The following is a 20,521-nucleotide window of genomic DNA, read 5'->3' as shown; positions in this document are numbered from 1 at the left end:
CAAAGACACTTTGCTGTCTTGGTGCTCACGTCCTGTGAAGACCGGTCTTCACTGCCCCGTAACCCAGCCTCTGACAGTTCAGCGGCTCCTGTGCCACACAGAGGGGGCCCCTGGAGCGGCCGGGGCAGGCACGCAGGTGACCCGTGAGGTCGGATGGCCTAACACGGTGTGCCCCGAGCAAGCATGCGGGGCCTCCTGTTCCCGTAATAACAGTGTTCTTACTTTATAGATTTATTCCAAAGAAGACAGTTCTGTCTTCCCCAGGTGGTTCTGGTGCGCGAGCCTCTGTGCTCCTGAGCAGACTCGTCACGTGGAGCCCGTCTCTCCTCTCTCCTTCCGCCTCCTCCTCTCCCTCTTTTCTTCTCCCTAGTTTCAGCTGTTTTGTTTTTATTTGTTTTACTTGTTAAAGGGCGTGGGCCTAAAAACCACCTTCCTGCTGAGGATATACGTACATAGTGCTGAGTTGCCGTGATGAAGTTTTTCTAAGCACATGTGTAGCCTCAGCTTTGAGCTTTATTTGCTATTGTCTTGAAACAATATGAAATCACTTTGCGTGTTTTAGTCAGTGTGCACATTGAAGGGGAGACCTTGTTCAGCACTTAAATTTGTTTCCTACTACTCCGGAGTATTGGGCATGCCATGCAGTGTTCCCAGGTTGGTATGTTAACTTACAGTAACTGTTCTCAAGTTGCAAACGTGTTCACGCTTCCAAGGTTATTGCTTTAATGTTTTGACTAAAACTTATTTTTAATAAAAAGCTGGAGTTATTTTTATCTGAGAAGATAACTGTCAGTGAGTACCTCACAGCTCGTGCCCATCCCACACTTCCCTCCGCAGCAGCTAATAAGCATTTGCCAGTCTGTTGCTTTCTTTAAAGTCTTACGGTTTATGGTCATCTTACTGCCTCCTGAAAAGACTCTCAAAGGCGTAACATTGCTGGCCTTGTTTTAATGTTCAGTGCCCACCCATGCCTCAGAATTAGAATTTGATTGGAAACCTCGTGTGTGATTGGAGATCCAAAAATAAAGACAAAATGTGAAAGGCGCGGTGTGCTGATGCTATGCACTGATATCTAAAACAGCCTTCTGATAAAAACTCATGAAGCGCTTCAAGTTTGTTTGGGATATTTTTGTAACACTCTGAAGTATTAAGTTATATAAAATATTCGACATCACCAAACCCTCCCACCAGGCAGCTACTGTATATACGTTCATGCAGCAATTTTCTTGGGTTGAAAAGCTATGCCAGCAGCACGTTCTAAAGCTGTACTTTATTTTCATGCAAAACTTTGGTGATGCCCACTCTTGCCTCCCAGTCCGGTCTTTCCCTTTACCTGGGTGGCAACATCACATTGCTTTTCATGACCCTGCCATCTCATGCTTCCAGCGGCTTTGGTATTGATGACTCTCAGGGCGGTGAACCAATGTGCTCTGAGGGGTCCCCCCCATGGCTAGTCCGCGGGAGTTACAGAGCGTAGCTCTGTCGTCAGCCTCTGCCGGGCCTTCTGGATGGCGTGTGCCGGTCAGTCACGACTCTGGCTTCCACCGTTACTGGTTTCTGTTTGCACACGCCCTGCCCCGATCCCACCGCTGCAGTGACAGGAGGTGTGGTCATTGGTTCATTCTCTGTGATGTTCATGCATGACCAGGTGTGAGACACGTGGGACAGATTGGATGCTGTGGCATCACGTAACCGTTGTCCCAGTTCTGACTTTTCAACTGTTCTTGATGTTTACAGTGGACTAAAGAGGATGGACACAGAACCTCCACCTCCGCTGTCCCTAACCTGTTTGTTCCATTGAACACTAACCCCAAAGAGGTCCAGGAGATGAGGAACAAGGTACGTCATGGCTGACGTCAGCCCGTGGCAGGAACTTGTGTGCAGGCGGAGGTGGTGGCGGGTAGGACGGAGGTGGCACGTGCTCGCCCCTCGCGGAGGGCTCCCACCGCTGCAGCCGAGGCCCCTCTCCTTCCACTGCTTGTGCGCCTGTGCTAACAAACGTGGTGTGTGAGCAGCAGACAGCCTGGGGCCCCGGTTCCTGAACAGATGCTTGCTCCCATAGTGGGCAGAATCGGAAGCGACAGCCTGTTTCTGGCAAGAGCAGCCTTTGCCCCCGCGTTTCAGCGTTCATTCGCTGAGCTTTGAATGTTTGACGTGTCAGATGGAACATGAGATCCACCAGTGTTCACAGCGCCACCGTGAGAGGGGCTCGTAGGGAATGTTTCTCCTCGAGGAGTGAGTACGGTTAGAGATCGGTGCTTGCCAGAGCCATCCAGAAGGTGCAGAGAGTCCATCCCCTTGGACTTGTGAACCTCTAAACAGGCCGGACTAGCACCACCAGACAGGCACTGTGGCCATGTGGGGCCCTGAGGGGCAGGGCAGGGGTGTGGCTTGCGCGTGGCTCTGGGGCCCCAGTGCACATGCAGGGTGACTCAAGTCGTGGCGAGTCTTCTCCGTTCTGTTGATGTGTGTTTCTCCTTCTTGTGTCCTCAGATCCGAGAGCAGAACTTGCAGGACATTAAGACGGCTGGCCCCCAGTCCCAGGTTTTGTGTGGTGTAGTGATGGACAGGAGCCTTGTCCAGGTGAGACCCCAGAGCGTCTGATAGTAGTGGGTGGTGGCTCTAATGACCGGCCACTCCAAAATTATTCTTGAGTTGGCAGAGAATGATGCTATGAGGTAAGTGTTCTAGGCAAGACCTACCTCTGTGAAAAATCCTCATGATGAGAAACAGCCCCCCACTTTTCCTAAAGTTGTAGACGTAGCGCAAGCATGCCCATGGGCCGTGTCCTCCCCAGCCCTGCTCCGTGTAATGCATGCCTGTGTGAGGGTGGCACTCACGCCACCTGCTTTGGGGCCTGGATTTGCCCTGGTTTGGCAGTGTACGGTGGAAGATGCTAGAAGAGGGTGGGTTTAACGGACGTTTCTGTTCTCGTGTGTATTGCTCTCTGCAATAAAGTGCTGCTTGGGGAAAAGTGGTTACAGAGGGCACCTGTAAATGTCTGCATTTATATGCCTTTCTGTAAGAGCACTGTACTTCGTGGCACATTGAAGATAATCGTGTAAGTAGTTATCTCTGAAAATTAAGTTGCCACCTGCTGCTTTAAACGCGACCCTGCAGGGTAGGTGTTTGTGCTCTGAGTTGGGGCAGCCGTGGTCCTGGTCTTGTGGTCTGTGTCTGCACGTGCACCGCCATCACTGCTGCACCGCCGTGGACGGCCGTCTCTGCTGCATGCTCTCAGCCAGCTCCATCCTGTGCTCTCAGTTGCTGTTTCGAAGCCGGGCCTGGCGGGCTCTGATGACTCAGTTTACTGTTGCAGGACGCACCCCTCTCTGACTGTACGGAAACAATCGAAGGGCTCGAGCTTACAGAGCAGACCTTTAGTCCTGCTAGATCTCTGTCTTGTAGAAAGGTACTCACCGCCCTGTCCTTGACCGCCTCTCGGCACGCGCTGCCCTTCCACCTGCCCCGTCCCCACCTGTCTGCTCTTGCCGGGCACCGTCTCAGTTACCCCTGCCTCTGCGATGGACCGAGGTTCCGTTCTGCCTGTTCTGTTCTTTAATTAGAGTGTCTGGTACGAGGTTATTTTTATAATCCTCGGCATCCACGAGGCATCCACGAGGTTGGGGAGAAAGGGCCCCTCTTCACGATGCGTGGCGCATTTCTGAGGGTCTGCACGTGACTCTGGTTAGTGCATGCTTTTGGGTTTCGTTTGCCTTTTATGAGATGTCGATGGCAGAAGGCTCATACGGGCCGCCTGTGGGCAGCGGTGGCTCCCTGTGCAACCTTCTACCTTTGCTTGCTCTGCTGTGACCGCACGCGTAGTGAATGTGGCCATTGGAGGTTGTAGAATTGAAAGACAGCATTTCAGAGGAACGGAAAGTAAAACTGGACAGTTTCTATTGTTGATGAGATATATTTAGTTTTTCTCCTAAAAAAAAAAAATCCTAGATAATTCTTTAAAAAGTGTTTCACAGGGGAAAAGAGACATGGAAATTTGAAGCCAGGAGTAGTAAGCTGTGTACACGCACACGTTGATGTGGATGGCAGGTGGGAAGTCTGTGTGATGTAACCTGCCCCGTTGGAAGGAGCCCCGTGAGGGCCCTGCAGGTGTGCTGGTGTGCACAGCTCGGCGCTGACAGCAGAAAGCGGCTGCCTGCTCGGTGTTGAGTCGTAGTGACGTTTACCCTGTGTTCAGAGGAGATTTTTAGGGTGTGTCTCTTCAATTCCTACGCCTCCAGTGAGATGCCATCTCTTTGTAGTGATGTCCCAGTTGCCAGAGATTCGTACCAGGGGTTCTGTATCCTGCGTGCAACCCTCACCAATGACGAGGTTTTGCATACTTAGGGATTAATTCAGTAGGTCCGTTTCTCCTTATCCTTTGAATGTACTTTGAGCTGCCGTTCTTGGAGGGACTTCTCGGAGCAGGGGAGAAAGATGGCCTTTTTCTGCATGTCTCAGTACTTTGGGCTTCAAGCCGTTGTGGTCTTGCTAGCTCATAATTTTCTTTTCTCTGATGCGTGAAGCTGTGCTGAGTCCGTGAGCCCGGGGTGCTTACCATGCGGGGTCTCCACTGTGGCTGCCACCCTGTAGCCCTTGGGCAGAGCTGATTGACACTGTCATTGCTCTGCAGTCTCTCTGGCACTGGGTCACACGTGGTGGCTTCTGCTTGACCTTGTTCGGGCTCTCCGGAAGGTGGGCTGGTTGGCTGTATTTCAAGTGGGCTTTTTCGGCCAGTTCCTCATCCAGCCCCAATTTTTGTTTTTGCTCCGGCATGTCAGACTCGGGTGTGTGTCACCATCACCTGTGAGTGCTTCATCACGTGTAGATGTGGCCCCCCACCCCCGCCTGCCAGGAAGTCAGAGTCGCTGGGAATGGGATTCCTGGCCATTCTGGTGCCTCACCCCCTAGTCTGGGCAGCGCACTCTGGGAGTGCTGCATCCAGGTGGGGTCAGCAGGGGAAACCGCACCCAGCCCAGCCTAGAGGGTGCTCCCGTGCCTGGATTCTTGTTCCAGCTTGCATTTTCTCCAACACCCTCCTGCTGCTCACATTTGCACCCTTGGTCTTTTTCTCATTTTTACACTGAGAATACGACTCCATCCATGACCTTGACTGAAGCTGTTCCCACATCTTTCGTGCGAATCTCAAAACGCAGACTGCATTGCTCCCTCTACAAGGTGGCCCTGCTCTCAAGGTGGCAAGTTGAGTTTTTCTTTGACAAAGTGGAAAAAGAACTTGGTTACGTGTCCTAGTAACGTCCTCTTCCCAATGAGGCAGATCTGTAGATACCTGCTTTCCATTTGAGAATCTGAGGAACATGTGTCTGGGGCGTAGGAAGTAGGGGCTCTGGGGAAGTCCTTCCCTTTGCTTCCACCCCTCCCTCCCTGGTGATGGCCGTTCACTCGGGCCCTGTCGTCCTCTGCCTGAAGGAGGAGCGGCAACTTGTCAGCCGCACCCTGATGCTCTGGTTCCAGAAGGAATACTGAGCCCAGCCGAAGGCTCTCTTAACTCCACGTTGCACGCGCCAACACGGAAGCTGTGGTAACTGGCCGCCTTTTGGAGGTCATTGCAAGTGAACTGAGCTGTTAGATGTTAGCGCGAACAAGTTCATGCCAACAGCTGCCGGGGGCAGGCCGGGACCGTGCTGCCGGATTTGTGCTCTGTGCACCTGTGTGTCCTTGGGCAGAGTCCCTCTCACTTGGTGCTGTGTGGGGGAAATGGGAGGTGCCTGGGCCCACCTTGCAGTCTTACCTGGTGAACTTGGTGTTGAGCGCCCAGAAGCGCGTGGCCCGGCACTAAGAATGTAAGTTCAAATCTGAGTGGGTTTTTTGGCTGAAAAGCCTGATGCTTGGAGAGGTCGGGTCACTAGCCACATTTGTAGTCCACACCAGGCGCCTCAGCCAAGCGCAGAAGCCGTTACTCGGCAGCATCGGTTTTGCTTAGAGCCGCGTTCTGTGGCTGGAAGTGAGGGGAGCAGCGAGAGCCTCTGCGTGAAGAGCAGCCACTTCACATCCTGGCTTCTCAGCCCAGGCTGCTGCCCCGCAGGGGACCCGTTTTCCCTCTGCATCCCGAGCCTTGTTTCCGTCCCCCCAGATAACGCAGTTCCTCTGTCCTCCATTCCGGTCAGAGCCCAGGTCTTGGGGGCTTGGCAGCCGCTTGGCGCCTGGCTGAGGAATTTGGAGGAAGGAGGCTCCCTGCCAGCAGAGGTGGGAACCAAGGTGCCTTGAGGGTCCGGGGTCTCCGTGCGGGAAGGGCCTTGCTTGCCGCAGGTGCCTCTGTGGCAGTTGATGCTTGATATTTTATTCATTGCTTGTTCTGAACTGTTGAGTTAAATGGATTTGAACATTTCTCTCAAACCTCGTATCGCCTGGTCGCTTTGTTGGCAGTGCTAGCGGGGTGCACGTGCAGCAGGTCAAGTGCCCCAGCTTTCAGGACACCCCACCCAGCACTTCCTGCTGTCAGCCCAGCAGCTCCTCCCGAGGATGGCACACCTGAAGCCGATGCACAGGAACAGGCTTTACCGAGAAGAGGGATTCGGTTCCCCGTCTTGAGACAGGGCAGCTTCTGAGTGAAAAGCCGGTTGACTTTGGGTCAGCCTTGGTTGGAAAGTGGGCTCCCCTTGACCATCCAGGTTGTCTTGACTCTTCAGGCTCTCTAAGCAGAGGTGGCCAATTGCAGCAGGTCCTTCCCTTCTCTTCCTTGGGTCTGCGTCCCAGAACAATCCTGGGGTGCTCTGGATGCTCTGCACCCAGCCTGCTGGACAGTCACCCCTCCATCTGGGTTTTCCAGGCTTTGCCAGGGTAGCAGGTGGCCAAGGTGTCCCCAGTCTGGCTCTGTCCCTCGTGCACATTGGTCGGCACGGCCTGTGTCTGGTGTTTGCCTCTCACTGAGGAGAGTGTTGGCAAACCAGCCTGGCATCAGAATTTTGGCTTCTCCTTTCCTAGGTGGTTTTTGGAAGCTCCTGATAAGTAATGCGCACGTGTGTGAGCTCTGGCTGACTTTCTCGGTCAATGAACCCAGGGCATCTGGGGGCCAGCCAGGCTGAGCAGTGGAGTGCGGAGCTGTGCTGGGGCAGGCGAGGGTGGGCTGGACGTCACACGCCCAGGGCTGCCCTCTTGGCCCTCTCCCTCTGAGGCTTGCCTTCCCCCTTCCCCCTACCCCCTGCCCTGCCCTGGGTCTGTCTCTTCCCTGCAGACTGGGTGTGACCCGTGAGCTGCTTTCTTTCTGTTTTCTTCTCTTTTCCACATGTTCCTAGTTCTCCAAATTCCTCAGACAAATACTGATATTTTGGGACTTTAAAACAATTTCTTGGGATCCATTTTCGGGAGCTGGTTGTAAGCTAAATACATAGTCAAAAGGACAGAACTTACCTGTGAACTTAGTAAAGTCAGTCTCCGAGCACACCTTCCCTGACCATCGGAACCCTTGACATTTTCTGCTGTCGTGAGGGGGGGCAGTTGACTTCAAAAGTCCACTCTTCCGTCCTGCCTGTCACTGTGGAGACGGCATTCTCCTGGAGGTGCCCGCTCTGTGCTGTCCGTCTGCACCTCATTGCTTTTGCTTCTGAAACCTGAAGGACTCTCCTGTGATTTTTTTTTCCTCCTGGTACATTTGTTTTGTGGCATTTAAATTGTGTTTCTCTGTCTCCTACCACTGGAGGCCGCAGTCCGGCCTCTGCCTCAGGGCCCAGGGCGATTCCTAGGCCCCGTCTCAGGGATGCGTGCGTGTGCGTGTGCGTGGGTGTGGGTGTGTGCGCGTGCACTCTTGGAAACCCGCCTGCCCCGCCCCGCCTGCAGCCTTGCCCGGGATGGGGGAGAGTCCCCTCTGGCAGGACTCCCACCGACGGGGCGTCCCTCTTTGTCTGCAGGGGGAGCTGGTGACGGCTTCCAAGGCCATCATTGAGAAGGAGTACCAGCCCCACGTCATTGTGAGCACTGCGGGCCCCAACCCCTTCAGCACGCTCACCGACCGGGAGCTGGAAGAGTACCGTAGGGAGGTGCAGCGGAAGCAGAAGGGCCCTGGAGGTGAGCATGCGTGTGCGCGAGTCCTGGGCGAGTCCTGGGCGAGTCCTGGGCATGCTGGTGCAGGCCACACGGGCTGTCCCCGAAGCAAGAGAAAGCGCTGTGCCCGCTCCTCTGTGCCAGGTGTTAACGGTGGGCAATAAGGTCAGTGACTCACATGAAAGAGCAGCCTTGGGTCTGGTTAGTTCAGAACGTCACTGAGCGCACGTTTCCTAGTCCCGAAGGAATTAGACCATGAGACACCCTTGTGAGTGTGCACGGTGCCTGTGCAAGAGACCATGTCGGAGAGCTGAACTTCCCTCCTGCACGAACCTGGAGGGTCTTCCTGCACAGGTGTGCTGGCAGGCCCACGGCCCAGCGTGCGGCCTGCTCTGGGTCCCAGACCCAGTGGGGAGTGTGGCCCTTTGCTGGCGTGGCCCTTTGTTTCTCTTGGTAACTCGCTGACGCAGGAGGTCATATTTTATGTTTTTGTAAAATACAATGGGACTATTTGCAGCAAATGAAAATAAATGGTTCTAAGAACCAGAACCTCACGGAGCAGGTTGTTTTCAACTTTAGGTTTTGAAAAGTAGATCCAAGAATTTTGAGAATGCCAGAGGTGAGCCTCCCCCTGCCTCTACCAGGAAGGCTCCAGTGGGTCTGCGTCACTTTCCCCAGGCAGCCTTGGTTGAGACCAGCAGACCCTGGGCACAGATGTCCCCCCGCCCTCCCCGCCCAGGAGGTTCGTGTTGCCGTCCTCAGGGCCTTAAGTTCTAATCCTGGTCTTTGTAGGGACCACACTTCCTCCTTGGCTCAGCCCCTAGGAATCTGCCTTTAGGAATGGAAGTCCCACAGTGTTCCATGGCCCTGGGTCTGTGGGGATTGACCGGGAACTACTCCTGAGTCTCTGAGTACTGCTCCCGAGTCTCTGATTTGCCCCGATTTAGGTTTTTCTGGTCTTGTTTTAGACTAAATAATACATTACATAGCTGCTATTGGAATTTGGGTCATGCAAAAAACTGTCGTTTTCCGTCTGTGTCACTTTGTTAGGTGTGCGTTAAAATTAAGACTTAGTGCATATCGAATCAGAGTGAGCCCAGTCTTCCCGTCACACCAAGCTCTGTGTCTCTGATCGTCACCCTTGCATGTACGCATGGCCCTGCCGAGAGCTCTCTGTGCTGTCACCATAAGTCCCTGCCTCAGATTAGAGCCCTGGGGGTGGTGCGTGGGCCGGCCCCAATTCCAGAGCACACACATGCATCTGACCCTGGGCCCCTCCAGTGTCGGGGGGCCCGGATTACAAGATGTTGTTTTTTTCCCTTTACGTTTATTTATTATTGAGAGACAGAGACAGAGAGAGACAGAGCATGAGCAGGGGAGGGACAGATAGAGGGAGACACAGAATCCGAAGCAGGCTCCAGGCTCTGAGCTGTCAGCACAGAGCCTGACGTGGGGCTTGAACTCACAAACCGCAAGATCATGACCTGAGGGAGCCTAAGTTGGACGCTCAGTCAACTGAGCCACTCAGGCACCCCTCAAGATGTTTTTTTGAGTCAAACCACGAGACATACAGGAGTTTTCCCCATACACGAGGCTCCATGACGAGGGATGTTCCAGCAGTTGAGTGGACAGGACAGCTGTGTCCGTGCTCTGTGACCACAGAGCCGTCAGCAGTGGGAGTGCCAGTGGGGGTGTGCTGCCAGGAGACCCCTGCCCGGCACTGCTGCTGGCCCTTGGCATGGGGGCGGGGGACAGGTGTTGGGTGCCATAGGTCAGCACTTCTGGCAGGAGGAAAGAAAGCCTCAGGGCTCTGGCACCTTCTTCTGGTTGAGGGAACTTGTAGGAGATGCGAAGGCCTTTGTTTATAGAAATCGGGCTTCAGGAAGGTGGGTTGGCATCTCTTTGAGATCAGAGGCCCTAATGATTGTAGCTGCCTGTTCAAAATATGGGACCTAGTAATGCTAAGCATTAATATAAAAAGTGTAAGTGAGATAAGGAGATTTAGGGAATTAAGATAATATTAGTATGTATTTTTCCCTAAATGAGAAGTAGGCTTGACATTTCCTAGGTCTTCGTTCGGTCCTAGTACCTGTAATTTTTCCTCTGGTCCTTGTCAGTGATTTTATTTCAGAAAATAAAAATACGCTTTATTAGCTGCCAGGTTTAAGTTATTGGTAGAAAATGTTCTACATAGCAAATGAAAACCCAGGTAATTCTCATGTTCCATCCCTTGAGGAGGTGAGCAGGGTGAGGGTGCTTGGGACCCTGGTCTGCTAGCTCAACAGTGGGGAGGCTGGACAGTGAGGACGTGGGGAGGGGCTCCTCCCTGGAGGACAGATGAGGACAGGCCGGGGGCCTCCAGTCGGTGTGCCACAGAGTCAGCTCTGGCGGAGTCTCTCTGGCCTAAGAGTAGGAATTAATTTTATTTCCAAAGTTGTTGGATCTTTCTGAAATTCAGATGCACAGTCATAGTGGGCTTTCTTTGCCCTGGCGAGGTGAAGACGGTGTGGTCGTGAGCCCTCCCAGTCTCCTGGATGCAGCCAGATGGGCTGGGCAGGGAGGGCAGGGGCTGCCTGCTTTGGAGGAGGGTGAAGGCTCACGATGTCTGAAGCTCTCTACCACCTGCTTCTCTGTGTGTCTGCCTGCAGAGATTCTGGACGAGAGCAGAGAAGAGAAGGAGAAGAGTCCTCCAGAACACCCTGCTGCCCCCCGCACCCCCCCCAGCACCCCCGTCAAGCTTGAGGAAGGTGAGCTCTGGCTGCCCGCTGTGGGAGGGCACGTGGCCTTCTGGGGTCCGGCGATGGCCGGGAGGGGTGGGCCTCGTGTTTTTGTCCTGTGGGGGGAGAGCAGCCGGGTGTGCGGTAGAGGGACTGAGTGATGAAAAAGCGCTTTTGCGTGGAAAGCCACCCACCACATGGTTCTGAACCGGCCCTCCTTGCTGGCGCTGGCCTTGGTAACTCAAGGACAAACGGATTGTTAGTGAGATGTCAGAACCAGGCGGGAAAGGTTTCGGGGGTTGGATCCCGCCTTCGTTATGATGTCCGTTTTGCCCACTGCTACACAGTCCTTAGACCTTCCTGTGTTCAGATCACTCCTCTGGAAACGTCTTCCATCATGTCTGAGCCGTGGTACCTCGTTGGACCTGCCGTAGTAATTGGTCCGTGCGAGTGCAGGCCTCCATTGGCCTCTCGGACTGCCCACTGCGTGTCTGTGGCGTGTGGCCCACGTGTCTGTCCCTCGGTCTTCTGTGTCGTGCTGCCCGTGCCTGTTGGGAGCCTGTGGCTCACCTTCCCCCCGTTCCTTGTCCACAAGAATGGCTCAGCCATCCTTCTATAACCCGGCGGCTGTGACTGAATGCCTAGATTCTCTCCCTGTGCTTTTCTCTTCCTGTGGCTGCGTCACAAGCAGGAGGTGGATGTGCTAAAGAGTACCTGTTACCATAGTAAGTACCGCCCGTCCGGCCCTCTGCTGTTTAACCAGCATCCCCTGTGCTTTGCTTCATTCTCCTGCTTCTTTGTTGCTTACTCAGTTTTGTTTTCTGTTTATTCAAAATAAAAATAGAGGGCCCCCCTCCCCCTTTCTCACACCCAGTTCCTCCATCCCAGGCAGTGGCATCTTGGCAGGGACTCGGTCACCAGAGAGCTGGGTGGTGGCAGCCTGTCCCTGGGGCCCCTGGACTGAGGGCCCTGCTCAGGGAGCCCTGGGCCTTGGAAGCTCCACAGCGATCATGTTGGCCGGATCAGCCTGTGATTGCTCTGGGCGGGAGGTTTCGCTGTTTGGATCGGAAGTACGTCTAGACTAGGTTCAGACAGCTTAGGGGTCGCATGTGTTTGGATCTTTGCTTAAGTTCAGATGGGGCAGAAGAGCTACATTTGGCACTGGTTTTTTAATGTGACATTGGCCACACGATGAAAGTCCCCAGAGGCACCCACAGGCAACCTCTGCGTGCTTTGCAGAGTGAATCCCGACCTCCTCCTGCCCTAGCCAAGTAAGGACATTTCATTATCCTGGGACAGAAGGTGGCTAAGGGCAGGGACAGGGTAGCTCCAGCCTCCCAGAGCCAAAGTGCTAAGTGTTTGGGGCCCGGAGCCTCCTGTGCCGGCCGCAGCTCACCGACACTCAGCTCGGGGCCCCTCCTGACTTCAGCTCCATTTCTCCGTACTAGACGGTTTGCTGTTGCCTAAGCAGCAAGTTGCTTGTAACTCTATAGGCTGTTTTTAATTATCTACAAAACTGGTTCGGGGATTAGATCCCGCCTTCGTTATGATGCCCATTTTGCCCACCGCGTGCACAGTCCTCAGACCTTCCTGTGCTCAGATCACTCCTCTGGAAACGTCAGAGGAGTCTGTATAGAAATCTGGTGATGGGGACCTTCGCTAGAAGCACACCCTCAGACCAGTTATGCTGAACCTATTTACGTTTCCACGTTCAACTTGTGAAGATGGCCTGATGTTTTGCCCCTAGCTCTTACCTCATAATTCATCTCTTTTCTTTGATTCTCCAGCCTAAAATGGCTTTATTTCGTTTGATGCTGATATATGAGGTCTGGAGTTAACCATGACTTTCTGTGGTTTTCTTCTTGGGGGAGACCAGGTGTTGTGGGCTGAAATTGAGACTTAATTTCAGGACTACTGATAATGTGCCCTTAGGGTTCTAGAATAAACTTCTGTTCAAGCGCTAACGCAGAGCACTGTCCTGCTGAAATGCTCCCGACTTGCCCACCTCGCGCTCTCTGGCCGGGGACCGAGGCCCTGTCCGTGAGCGCCCTGTCCATGAGGAGGAGCTGAAAACAGCCCTGAGATCGAGCCTACGTCTTGTTCTCTGAGCTCCCCCTGGCCCTGAAGTAGAGCACACCTCACTTAAAGTGTCAGTCGGGTGTCGGTAGAAGCCCCTGCGTCCAGGTGGGCTCCGCGCGGGGCGCTGCCCCCTCCCCCCTCCCCCCTCGGGGCCGCCCCGCCGAGGTCTGGCAGGCATTCTCCAGCCCCGTCTCTCCTACCCCACCCGCCAGACCTGCCGCAGGAGCCCGCCTCCAGAGAGGACAGTGACGCTGCCACCTTCAAGCCGACTCTCCCCGACCTGTCCCCTGATGAGCCTTCAGAAGCGCTCGGCTTCCCGACATTGGAGGAGGAGGAGGAGGAGGAGGAAGAGGAGGAGGGGCTCTGTGAGGCCCGCGAGCCCCCCAGCCCCACCAGGTCCCCCTTGGTGGCCAGCCCCGAGCCAGCCTCCGCCCGGGCGGCTGAAGAGGCCGCCTCCCCAGCTGCCGAGGACCCTGGCAGCGACGGGTCTCCGGGCAAGTCCCCTTCCAAAAAGAAGAAGAAATTCCGCACCCCCTCCTTTCTGAAGAAGAGCAAGAAGAGGAGTGACTCCTGAAGACCCCGTCCTGCACCAGCTGACGCCACCAGACCGTCCCCGATCGCGTCTCGTGTCCTGTCTTCCCGTGTAGTGGAATGCAAAAAGCCCAGCCCTCCATGTAGCTAGAGCTCCCCTCCCGGCCTGACCAGACCCCCACGTCCACTGGTGCTCGCCTTGCGTGTGTGCGCAGCGGTCCCCCCCCCTCCTCCCCGGCCCGCAGCCTCAGGTTCTGGGGGAGACGAATCCACGTCCCTCCCATCTGTCTGCCCCTCGGTGACACCCTCTCCCCTGGCGGTGAGAAGTCCTGGTCCTGGCCAGACGGTCGGAGGCCCTGCCGGCTCTGGCCTTGACCGCTCTCTCCTGTTGTGAGGTGACCCGTGCTGTGTGCTAGGCTCCCCTTCACCCCCAGGTCTCGGGTGACTCAGGTCTCTTGTAGTTTCCTGCTGGCGTTACCTGCTGGGTGAGTGATCTCACTCTGTGGACACAAAGCCTCAGTCCTGTGAAAACACTCACGTGCCCGCCAACGGCCCAGGGCATAACAACAGCCTTTGAGAGGCGAGTTTGGGCTGAGCCGGAAACCCCAACAGCAAAGGGGACCTGTGTCTGCCCAGCACAAGCTATGTGTGGTCTGATTACCCTGAGGCCAGAAACAGGTTCAGGGGCTCCCCATTTCTCACTCACTGGGGTCTCTGGGTTCCTGTCATGGGGAAGATACGTCAAGACAGGGGAAGAGTCCTTTCTAGAATTTTTTTTTCAGCAGGTTTGCAATTTACCCTACGTTTTTTACCGTGAACAGGCCACTTTTTAGTAAGTTTTTTCTCTGCTCACTCGTCTAGGGGACGTTTTGGACCGAGAAGGGGTCTTCTCTTACCTTTAACTCTGCCTTGAAGACCCCCCTGGTTTTGGTAAAAGGCGCAAGGTACAAGACCCAGTGGTCCCTCCCTCACTGCTTACACCAGCCACTTATGAGCCGTGACTTGCTCTCCTTGTTCGGCATCGTGAAGTTTCACTTAACTCAGACCCCTGGGAAGCCACATGAAGCTGCTTAGCGGGACTAGTGGGTGACCCATTTCAGGAGCTGCCCCGGTGCCAGCCTGACCAGGCACCGGCAGGCCTCCTCCCCGGGCGGACCCACGCTTCTGACACCAAGGCAGGACCTGAGGCTGGCTGCATGGCGCTGACCACTGCTTCGAGCTTGCTGGCGACTTGCTTTTCTCCTGTGTGTCACTTTGTTGCCATGGTGGCGTCCAGGCGCTGAGCCCTCAGCCCGTACTTCAGTTGACCCCGGACTCTTTACCCCTTCCTTTTGTCCCTCACATGCAATGACTTTTATTTCACTTTTGTAGTTTATTTTAACTCTTTGTATTACAACATGAAGTCTAGTCGCATATATGGATACAGGCTTGGGAGGATGGGTCCTCTGTCCTCCACTGTAACGTGTTTTACTCACAAATAAAATTCTTTAAGCAGTTTCCTTGTCTAAATTTCGGAAGCAGTTTGGCATTTTTTTCCCCCCTTTGTTCAAGATAGGACTTCCAGAAGTCTGTCTTGAGATCCCAAGTGTTTATTTCTTGATTGGACACTGTTGCTCTGCACCAGGAAGGCCCCTAGAACCCAGAATCGCCTTGCCCGGGGTGCCAGCCTGCTCTTGGGCCCGAGAGCCTGACGCCCCTACAGTCCGAACAGATGCGCAGGGGTGGGATAGTGATGGGAAGAGCCCAGCACAGGGCTCCCTCCTCCCTGGGTGGCCAGGGTGCAGGGCACAGCTCACGTAGGCCCTAGCGAGTGTGGGCTCCCATCGTGGCGGGCCCTGTGTCACCCTTTCTGTCCTCCCTGTTGTGCAGAATGGTCACGGGCCCCGGACGAGCCTTGGACTTTTCTGCTCAGTGCAGGTGTAAGAGCTTCTGGTGCTCGGGGGTCTCCCAGGTGGGGGGTAGTGAGGCACAGCCGTGTGCTGGCGAAAGGCACTTGGTATAAAATAGCTGCTTTATTTTGTCATTTGGAGGCTTGGCTGACACCGTGTGTCTGAGAGAAAAGTGAACACAAAACCTGAAACGTGTTGGGGAGTCCCTGCTCCCAGCACTACGGGCAGGACCGTCCAGGCGCGCGTACCACGGAGCTGCTGGAGTGTCTAGCAGGGGCCAGGGCTGGGCCCCAGGGGGAGGGGAGAGGTCCCGTTTCCCCCCCCGCCCCCTTCCCCAGCTTGGGGCGGGGCTAGCTCCACTACTCGGCCTTGGGTGCCATGCGGGCTGGAGGCCTCAGGTTGCGCAGGAGCAGGAAAGGGAGCAGGAAGAGGCCTGAGCACACCGTGAAGCAGACCCTGGCCCCGGCCAGCCAGTACACTGTGGAGAGACAGCCCGAGAGGTGATGCGGGCCCTCCCTCCCCGCTGCGCCTCCACCCCGGGGATGGCAGGACCACGGCAGGAACCGACGGGGCGGCAGGGGAAGGCGGATGGCAGGGCCACGTGGCCTCCCCCCCCTGGCCTTGCCTCCCAGGGGCACAAGCGTGCCTGGAATGCTATCCCAGGGCCCTTACCTGAGGCAGCCACCATGGGTCCCACTGCCCTGGCCAGGGCGCCCAGGCTCCGAAGTGTGCCCATGATCGTGCCCTTCTGCCTGGGCAAGCCTTTGGGGGAAGGGGGGGAGGAAGCCGTCGGGTGCTTGCTGGTCTCCTCCCACCTGGGGGGCCTCGGGCAAAGAAAGGCTCCTTACCATAGTCAGCGACCACGGAGGACAAGCAGGGCACCACGACGGCAGCGGCTGCCAGGGGACACCAGGAAGGTGGCAGGCAGCCTCCAGGTGATGCCTGGAGGGCTGTGACCCGGGATGGATCCCTGGCCACCGGCTCCCTACCGTTCCCACCCTGGCCCCGGGAGGACCCCCTCACCGAAGGAGTAGAGCAGCAGCCCCAGGCCCAACGCGGGCAGCGTGAGCCCCCAGCCAATGAGGAGGAAGGCAGGCACCAGCAGCAAGATGGCCTGCGACGGGGGGGGGGGGGGGGGGCATGGCAGCACTCAGGACCCACCCCTGCCGCTTCCAGCAGGACTCGCGACAGGGCCTGCCCCCCACTCGCCCGGGGGAGCCTCGTACCCGCTTCACCGCTGCAATCTCGCTGCCAGGGCTGATCTTCCGGGCGTAGGCGCCCTGCACGGTGGCCATGGTGAGGCCGATGAAGAAAAACATCTTTCCTTGCTGCAGGCTGGGAGCGGGGGAGCCGTTAGTGCCTTGGTCTGACCGCCCTGCTCCCGCCAGCCACGCCGGAGCCTGGGAGCCCACAGCTTCTCCTGGGCCTCAGCCAGCGCCTGCCCCAGGGATGGGCCAGGGTGGGCGTCACTGAAGCGGGGAAGACAGGCTGGCGCCGCTACCTGCTGAACTGGAAGCGCTGATGAGCGAGGAAGCTCAGGGTGAACTCGAGACCCGAGAACAGGAAGAGGTAGAGGAAGTACACCAGACCCAGGCGGCGAAGGTGACGGATCCCTGGGGAGCACGGAGAGCGTCTGTAGGGGCCAGCAGCCCGAAGACGCGACAGTCCTGCACTCGTGATGGGGGTGCCTTCTTACCGTCTCCAGCGGGTGGGTCCTGGCCACGGGCCACGGCCGAGAAACGGAGCAGGGCCACGGGGCTGAGCAGGTCTGCCGCAGCCTGGAACCCCGGGCCGATAGAGGATGCCTGGGGAGGGGGTGGGACTGGAGAGGCCGGCCAGGCAGCTGGGGAGGGCCATGACCTGAACCTGGCCTGGCCTCTGGTCCAGATGCCCGGACCAAGAGGCAGGGGTCCCCGGAGGCACTGTGGCCCCAAGAGCCCCTGTGCAGGAGGAGAGGCCAGCCCAGCCATTCTTGGCCAGCCCCACGTGCCCACAGAACTGAGCCCCTGCCCTGGGGCTCGGCAGCAGGTTCTGGGACCCACCTTACCCGCTTCTCCGCAGGCAGCGTCTCCGGCAGGAAGCAGAAAATAAACAACAGGTCGGAGGCAGCAAAGAGCAAAGCCAGCCAGGGTACCATCTCCGCTGGCAGGAAGGCGCCAAGCATGGGGCCCAGCGTGAAGGCCAGCGAGAAGGCCACTCCAATGACTGCCTGGGGAGAAGGCCGCCTGAGCCGGGATGGGAGACCCCAGGCAAGGAATCCCAGCCTCCTCGCCCCGTAGTGCGCACGCACCATGCCTCGGCTGCGGGCAGAAGGTGAGCCCAGGTCGGCTACGATGGCTGTGGAGAGGCTGACGTTTCCCTTGCTGATGCCCCCAATCACCCTGGAGGCCAGGAAGGCGGCGAAGCTCTTTGAGGCCGCCCACACGGCATACGAGGTGGCCAGACCTGCCTGTCCCCGGGGCAGGTGTGGTCACTTGAGGCCAGGAGGGGCCCAGAGTTGGGCTGACAAACCCAGGTAACACCGCTGGGACCCGGCCCTGTCTGTTCTGGAGCACTCAAGGTCCATCTGTGTTCCCGATGTCCCCCCGCAGACAGGGAGCGGCTCTGGGAAAGCCTGCCTTAGCCACAGGAGCCAGCACCCAAAGCAGCACACCCAGGGGGCAGCGAGGGCCGCTGCCGGGTGGGTGAGAGGTGGGCACCCGTACCAGGGACAGCAGCATCACCGGGCGCCTCCCGAGACAGTCTGAGACAGCCCCCGTGACTGGTGCCAAGAGGAACTGCAAGAAGGAGAAGACTGAGCCTATCAGACCTGAAAGAGACAGACGTTTGGGTTACACGACTCGGTCTGTCCTCATGGGTCTGGTGATGCTGGGTGGGCCCCACCAGGAGTGGACACTGCACACGGGAAGGGGGCAGACAGTGCCCAGCAGCAGGAAAGTGGGGACAAGGACCCCAGCGTGGGACTTGGGGCCGTACCTCCAAACAGGACACTGTTGTACCTCTTCTCCGCTGGCATCCTGATGGCTGCGGCAAACCAGTCCACGCCTTGTTGCCAGGAGCCATAGAGGGGATCCTGGGGAACAAGGAAGTGTGACAGGGGTTGGGGGAGTCCCTGATGGGCTTTGGGGCAGTGGGCAGCCATTGTGGGAGTCGGGGGGGCCTCCAGACATGGGGGAGGGCTCACGTGGGCACGGCCATGGCTCTCCAGCAGCCCTGGCAGCAGAGGCAACAGCAGAGTGAAGGCCAGGAGGTCCAGCAGGAGGCCGAGGAAGACCACGGTGATCACACGGGGCTCTGACAAGGGCTGCTGGCGGATGGGTGGGCGCGGGGTGCAGCTCCCTCCTGCTCCCCAGCCCATGGTGGGGGCCGCTCCAATCCCGCCTGGCTGACAGTGTGGCAGGTCTGCATGAGGGCACCTCTGGGTACCCCAGAGCCAGAGACCTATCCTGGACCGGGGAGGAAACAGAGTTCCCCAGCCCTCACCATGCCCCCGACCCACTAACAGCTAGCAAGCACCCTAAAGGGAATGCCTGCCTCCCTAAGGGCCCCTCAGTGCGCCCTCTCCCCGATGCCAGGCAGCAGGAAAGTCAGGCTGCTGGGTTGCGCAAAGAAACCGCAGCCACCGATGCCAACCGTCCCAAGGGGCCGAGGTGGGGGCATCGGGGCCCCGGCCTACTCCATGCAGCCGCCCCAGGTCGTCTTGCAGAGTGGCTGAGGAAACTGAGGCCCGGGCGGAGGGCAGCCCCGGCGGTGTCCGCGTGCCCCTGAATCCCGGCCCCCAGCCCCCACCCCCCAGGAACCCGGCCCCCGACCTCCCCCATCACCCGCCCCGCCCCGCCCGGAATCCCGGACCCCGACCCCCGCCCTGGCTCGCATCCTGGGCGGGGCAGTGGGGCGCGCACGGACGCGGGAGCAGCCCCCCCTTGCACCTGCCGCGGCCGCGCGCTCAGGGATGTCGGACGGTCGGACACACGAACTGATGGACGGATGCGGAATGGACTGCGGGAACACTGCCGGGGGCGGGCGCACGCCGGCCACGCCTCCTCCCGCCCCGGAAGTGGGCGCCGGCGCGCTTCCTCTTCCGGCCGGCAGGCGGAGAGCGGGCGGGTCGGGAGGGGCCGGCGCGCCTTCTCGCCGCTCACCGGCTCGTGCCGGCGCGGGTGTCCCCGCCGTGACCGCGCACGCCAGTGTCTCGGCGGCTCTGCGCGTTGTGCCGATCCCGGGACCCCGGGACAGGCGGCCGGGGAAGGGGACCCGCGGGAGCCACAGCGTCCAGCCGGCAGCGCGCTGGCCTCTCCTGCCACCAGCCTGACCCAGGTCGGCGGACGCCCACACCACCTCACCACCTCCACCCACATGCCCTCCAGGATTCGTCCGACTGGCCGACCCGAACCAGAAAGTAACGGGAAGTTCTGGAAATGAGGTTCGGCTTCCAAGTTGACGCGCGTCCACAGCCCACCCCTTGTCAACTTGGCATTCCTACCCCCTCTTTACACCGTAGTAAACTCCCAAGTAAAGATAGCGGCAGTTCCACCGCCTGATAATAGGCGCAAGGAGTCCGCTTCCAGCCAAGAAGAAAGCCGTTAGCACTTTCTCCAAAGGATACGTTCGGGTCATGTTCGTTTTTCCCAGCTGGGCCACGGGGGAGGGGCATGAGGTACGAGTTGGAAATAGTGTCTCAGAAGGCTCGGAGCAGCCCTCGGTTCTGCCCCTGGCAGGCTGGTCCTAGCCGGGTTTCATCCCTTCTTCCAGAATCCCTTGCAGGAAGAGGCAGGGCTGGGCTGGGCCAGATACACAGATCCTGACATTTCCAAGAATTACATGTCCAGGGGGTTTGGGGAGAGGCCCGGGGGGCGGGGGGAGCAGAGTGATAGCGTGATCCAAAGCTGGGGCTTTAGGGCTTGTTGCCGGCCCGGTCCAGCCTCGTGGGACTGAAGAGCAGGACGTCGGGCTGAGGCCCAGGTGCACGAGATCCCGGGGCTGAACGACGACAGCTGGCCAGGCCTGCACATCGAGGAGGTGACGCCAGCCTGGTCCGTGCCTGTGACAGCTGCCGGGGCCTCCTGGCTTTGTGGAGCCACACAGCTGGCGAGCCGGTCTCTGGCGACCCAGGGGAGGCTGGCTGAGTGCTCCTCCCTCATTCCCAAGGCTGCTCTCTGTAGTCGGGTCTTGAGCCCTACGTGCTCCAGGGGCATTCTGGCCCCGGACTCCGCGTAGAGTTCCAGCACCACCCGATTTGGCCAAAAGCAAACTGCCAATTCTCCCCACCAACCAACCTCCTCTTTCCCACCACACTTAGGCCGT

At 57.8% G+C, this 20,521-nt stretch overlaps 2 protein-coding genes across 26 annotated transcripts in view; one reads left to right on the top strand and one right to left on the bottom strand.

Annotated features, from left to right (window-relative positions):
• ADD1 (adducin 1) overlaps positions 1-14,837 on the top strand; it is an 84,975-nt gene extending 70,138 nt beyond the window's left edge. For 2 of the 10 annotated variants that reach the window (XM_027069208.2, XM_027069040.2), the window contains exons 11-16: positions 1,738-1,839; positions 2,494-2,583; positions 3,320-3,412; positions 7,869-8,025; positions 10,650-10,748; positions 13,010-14,837. In XM_027069208.2, coding sequence (XP_026925009.1) covers positions 1,738-1,839; positions 2,494-2,583; positions 3,320-3,412; positions 7,869-8,025; positions 10,650-10,748; positions 13,010-13,371 — 903 coding nt within the window. In that variant the 3' untranslated portion in view covers positions 13,372-14,837. Of the gene's footprint in view, positions 1-1,737; positions 1,840-2,493; positions 2,584-3,319; positions 3,413-7,868; positions 8,026-10,649; positions 10,749-11,313; positions 11,367-11,409; positions 11,445-13,009 lie in introns of those variants that run through there. The other 8 variants (XM_027069504.2, XM_027069444.2, XM_027069268.2 and 5 more) reach the window with 5 other exon arrangements.
• A 483-nt stretch (positions 14,838-15,320) lies between these two features.
• On the bottom strand, positions 15,321-19,725 carry MFSD10 (major facilitator superfamily domain containing 10). 16 transcript variants are annotated; one of them, XR_008296448.1, is made up of 13 exons: positions 19,147-19,725; positions 18,402-18,663; positions 18,194-18,290; positions 17,923-18,026; positions 17,508-17,666; positions 17,265-17,426; positions 16,914-17,022; positions 16,719-16,830; positions 16,444-16,552; positions 16,241-16,331; positions 16,066-16,113; positions 15,890-15,979; positions 15,321-15,378 (listed from the first exon to the last, which is right to left on the bottom strand). XR_008296448.1 is itself a non-coding variant. In XM_053217676.1 (13 exons), the coding sequence occupies exons 1-13, from the start codon at positions 19,573-19,575 to the stop codon at positions 15,577-15,579; spliced, it is 1,896 nt and encodes a 631-aa protein (XP_053073651.1). In that variant the 5' UTR covers positions 19,576-19,725; the 3' UTR covers positions 15,321-15,576. The 16 variants fall into 16 exon arrangements, 14 of the variants coding, with proteins under 14 accessions (XP_053073651.1, XP_053073658.1, XP_053073656.1 ...); XM_053217676.1 differs by having other exon boundaries at positions 15,321-15,695; positions 17,260-17,426; XM_053217683.1 differs by having other exon boundaries at positions 17,260-17,426.
• Positions 19,726-20,521: the final 796 nt, after the last annotated feature.

Source organism: Acinonyx jubatus, chromosome B1 (assembly GCF_027475565.1).
Source record: "Acinonyx jubatus isolate Ajub_Pintada_27869175 chromosome B1, VMU_Ajub_asm_v1.0, whole genome shotgun sequence".
NCBI lineage: Eukaryota > Metazoa > Chordata > Mammalia > Carnivora > Felidae > Acinonyx > Acinonyx jubatus.
Note: the sequence above shows the minus strand (reverse complement) of the source record. Positions and strands in the feature narration are given on the sequence as shown.